Genomic DNA, 3,707 nt, shown 5'->3' with positions numbered 1-3,707 from the left:
TATCCGGTGCTGTCTCCATATTCTGTTCAGATGGATGCTGCTACTGTCCTTAACTGATTGGGGCTTAAATTAGATTGAACCTGTTTTCCCTCCTATCTCTATCTTTTTATAGATCATACTCTGTACACCATGATTGTAGATACAAGCTTATTATGCAGATAACACTGTAGGAAAAATCATAATTCTGGTAAAATGATTTGTCTAGTGAAATAGTGGTCTAGTGAAATATTGAATAGTTTGCATTCTAACATTAATTACAGCATAATTTGCATGTAAGTTGCATCTGTGATGATGCATGCTCATGGTCCTCTTTTTCTCCCCCCCCCCTTATTTTCCTGTACCACATCATGTTCCAATGTAAGGCTTCTGCAAGTCTTGGTCTTTGTCAGCTGCTGCTTTAAAAATCACACAATACCACCCAGCGTGGGCACTCAGTAAATATATAGTCAACCTCTTGAAAGGAGAAAAAAAAATCTATATAGATAATTAGACCTTTTTGTTACTGTAGTCAAACTGAGATTAGTATTTAAGTTTAAATCATTCCTGACAACATAGGCTTCAGAGAAGGTAGACAGTAGTTTTGTACAGTATCTTATAAAATGCTCACCTATATCTACACTGCTTTACTTTACAGTGTAATGTATTTTAAGTGAATAGTTTCCCAATAAACAATCATTTGGATGTCTATCTGAGTATTGTCTTTAATTATGAGAAATTGGTGTAATATATTGTGTTTTTATGCCTGAAGTTCAGTGTGTGTTTACAGATTTTATATATGCAGAGGGTGGGGGTGGGTGATCATGCAAGTTTGCAAAACTGCAAGATGTGTTTTGCTTAAAGCAAAAGGAAGTGTAAGTGCATTTTTCTGTCCTATTGCTCGATGAATATCACTTACCAAAACCCAAATATTTTTGTCTGGAATCTATACTGCTTTAGTTTTTCATGTGCCTTTTTCCTATCCTCTTGCTAACATGAGTCCAATGACATACTTCTAACCTGCTAATAGTTCTTTGAAGGTAAGATATCTTGTATTCTGATAACTGTCTGTGTGATTCATAAGGCAAAAACAAGCCAACTCTTGGGCTTCTGTAACTAGAGACCAGCAGGATAGTAAGCCTCCACTTCTTCCTTATTAGTAATATCTTACTAACACCTAGAACCAAGCTAGTCCATTAGGAGCGTGTTAGATATTTCATTTGTAATCATTATATAGGGTTCTTTATATTTAACTATGACTGTTTTGCAATGGCTTGAGTACCATTGTGAAAATTACCGGATTTGATACAAAATCCTGTAGGATACCTTGCTAAAGGAAACACATTTTATTTCTTTTAAAACACCTACTACTTTCACAGTAAGGGACGCCAGTGTGTGTATTTTACGTGCCCTAAGTGCAATGCCACTTTTTTCTGTGAGCCAGCTCCCAGAAATAAAAATTAAATCTTTAAAAAATGCCAAACAATATACAGTAGAACCCCTATTTGATGAACTAATTTGGAACTGAGGCATTCATAAAATCCAAGAGTTCATAAAATTGAAGATCTCAACTTTGCAATAGGTATGGTGCATAAGTTGCAGTGTGGTGCACCACATTCTTGGTTTTTCTTTCTTGTTCTTCAAGCCACTGCAAAGTGATTTGCAAGGCACTGAACGCATCAGAATGTGAATGATGTCAACTTGTTCTTCATTGACATTTTTTGTGTTATGATTTTTTCCCCTCCCCATCAGAAAGATGGTTCATATAAGAAGTCATTTGTAAGATTGGTATTTGTAAAACTGAGATTCTACTCTACTGCTATTTGCATGTAGGGGGCTGTTATGTCAATAGGCAGTGTTGATTATACCGAGACCTGTCCATTCACTGGTACTTCACGCTAGACAGCAGTTTTCCAAAATGAAAACCCACATAGGTTGTGGTTCTTGTGAGTGACCTATAGAAAAGATCCTCGTAGAACGGTGTCAGGAGGGAATGTTGAATTGGAACGTCTGAGTATCTAACATCTTACATTTCTTTTTAACATGTTGTACTTGTGGTGTCCTTAATTGTGAGGAAGTGCTTAATTTTTTTTCCAGTTTGTGTGCTTTGAATGCCTTGCCTGATCTTAATTTTATTTTATTTTCACATTTTCCATGTGTGGCATGGAAACCACATCATAATGTTTCTGATGTGGTTAAATTTCTTTTGTGTTTGACTACATGAATCTAGCCCCTTGAGTAATGCTCTTGTTTTGTTCTTGTAGGTTTGCAGAGGGAACAAGTTGTATATCCTGTCCTAACCACTGAGCACAGTAAACTGCCTGCTGCTACTGATGGACTTCCTCTGTACAAAGGCCAGCCTGAGATGCTTGAAGTGAAAACTCAGCACAATTCAGAATCTGATTACTTCGCAAGAGATGGGCCTTCAAGCAACAGTTCTTTCCACAGCAGTGAGGGAGAGGGGACAGACCATGAGGTGGACATCTTGGATTGTAGTGGGTCCAGGCCTTTACTTATGGACTCAGAAGAAGAAGAAGAGGAGTCCAGAAAGTTGCAATCGACACTCAAGGAAAGATTTGTGGCTTCCAGAGAAGATTCCAAGCCCCAGCCTTCCCAGAGCGGCATGGGGAAAGCTCTGTTTACAGCCTTTCAGCAGCACTCCGGAGAAATTTTCAATGAGCCAGATGTCTTTGCCACGGCTCCTTTCCGAAGCTCAAGAATAGTGCATGATGAGTTGGACATCTTTACCAAAGCTCCCTTCATCTCCAAGAGCAATGTGCCCGTCAGGCAGCCAGAAGAGGCAGATGTATTCCTAAGTGCCCCTTTCACAAAAAAGAAAAGCTTGGAAGAGTTGACTTCTCATAACGTTTCTAAGGAGCCTCACACTCCAGCCTCTTTCCTAGGTCAAACTGGTGATGTCCAACATGTAGATAACGCCAAGTTCCAAAACTTGGATACAGGAACATGCGGATTGTCTGTCTCATCTAGAGCTCAGTACTCTGGGGTAGGTTTTATTCAGCCAGCCAATCTTCCGTCTCATTCCATAAGACCAGTGGAGACCCAAGAAGGCATTCCTCCCAAAGGTACATTTAAAGATCTTGGTGGCATTCCTAATGATAAAAACCAAGGACATGCACTCCCCCAAGAAGCCGTCTTGGGTTCAATGGTTAGTAAGCCTTTCCGTCCACAGTCTCTATCAAAGTATTCCCGTCACTACAGTCCGGAAGATGGGCAGGGTCTGGAAGTCCAACCCATAGCAGCATACAAAGTGGTTTCTCAGACCAACAAACAGGCTATCGCAGGATCTGTCTCTATTGCTTCTCTGTCTTCCAGGACTAAAGAGCTACCCAGCGTTGACCCATTTGCTTCAGCACCCTTTCCTTCCAAATCAGGAAAGCAAAAGCCTTAAACAGTCTGAGAGAAAGGGGGGATGTGCATTTCTCACAGGACCTTCAATCTCTTAGTCAAAACGAGCAACCATAGCAAAATATATATATATAAAATTTTTTTTTTTTTTGTTCAAAACTCCAGTTGCGGTGATATTTAGTTGAACCATTTTAAGTTATGTTAGATAATTTCAGGATATTGAATTCCAGGCTCTCGAGGTTTTTCCCATCCTTTTTTAGTGGCTATTTTTCCCCAATACTTTTTAGATTCTTATTTAAACCAGTAATATTCCATATTTTCTGGCTTCAGTGGGGGGAAATCCATTGGGGATAAAATGAATTACC

General features: G+C 39.3%; 1 protein-coding gene across 1 annotated transcript; it reads left to right on the top strand.

Moving 5' to 3' along the window:
- Nucleotides 1-347: 347 nt before the first annotated feature.
- Nucleotides 348-3,385, top strand: LOC135873716 (uncharacterized protein FLJ45252-like). Its single transcript, XM_065398353.1, has 2 exons — nt 348-357; nt 2,241-3,385. The coding sequence occupies exons 1-2, from the start codon at nt 348-350 to the stop codon at nt 3,383-3,385; spliced, it is 1,155 nt and encodes a 384-aa protein (XP_065254425.1).
- Nucleotides 3,386-3,707: the final 322 nt, after the last annotated feature.

The sequence above is a fragment of the Emys orbicularis genome, chromosome 2, assembly GCF_028017835.1.
Source record: "Emys orbicularis isolate rEmyOrb1 chromosome 2, rEmyOrb1.hap1, whole genome shotgun sequence".
Taxonomy (NCBI): Eukaryota; Metazoa; Chordata; order Testudines; family Emydidae; genus Emys; species Emys orbicularis.
The sequence above is the reverse complement of the archived record's forward strand: the minus strand, read 5'-3'. Positions and strand labels throughout refer to the sequence as shown.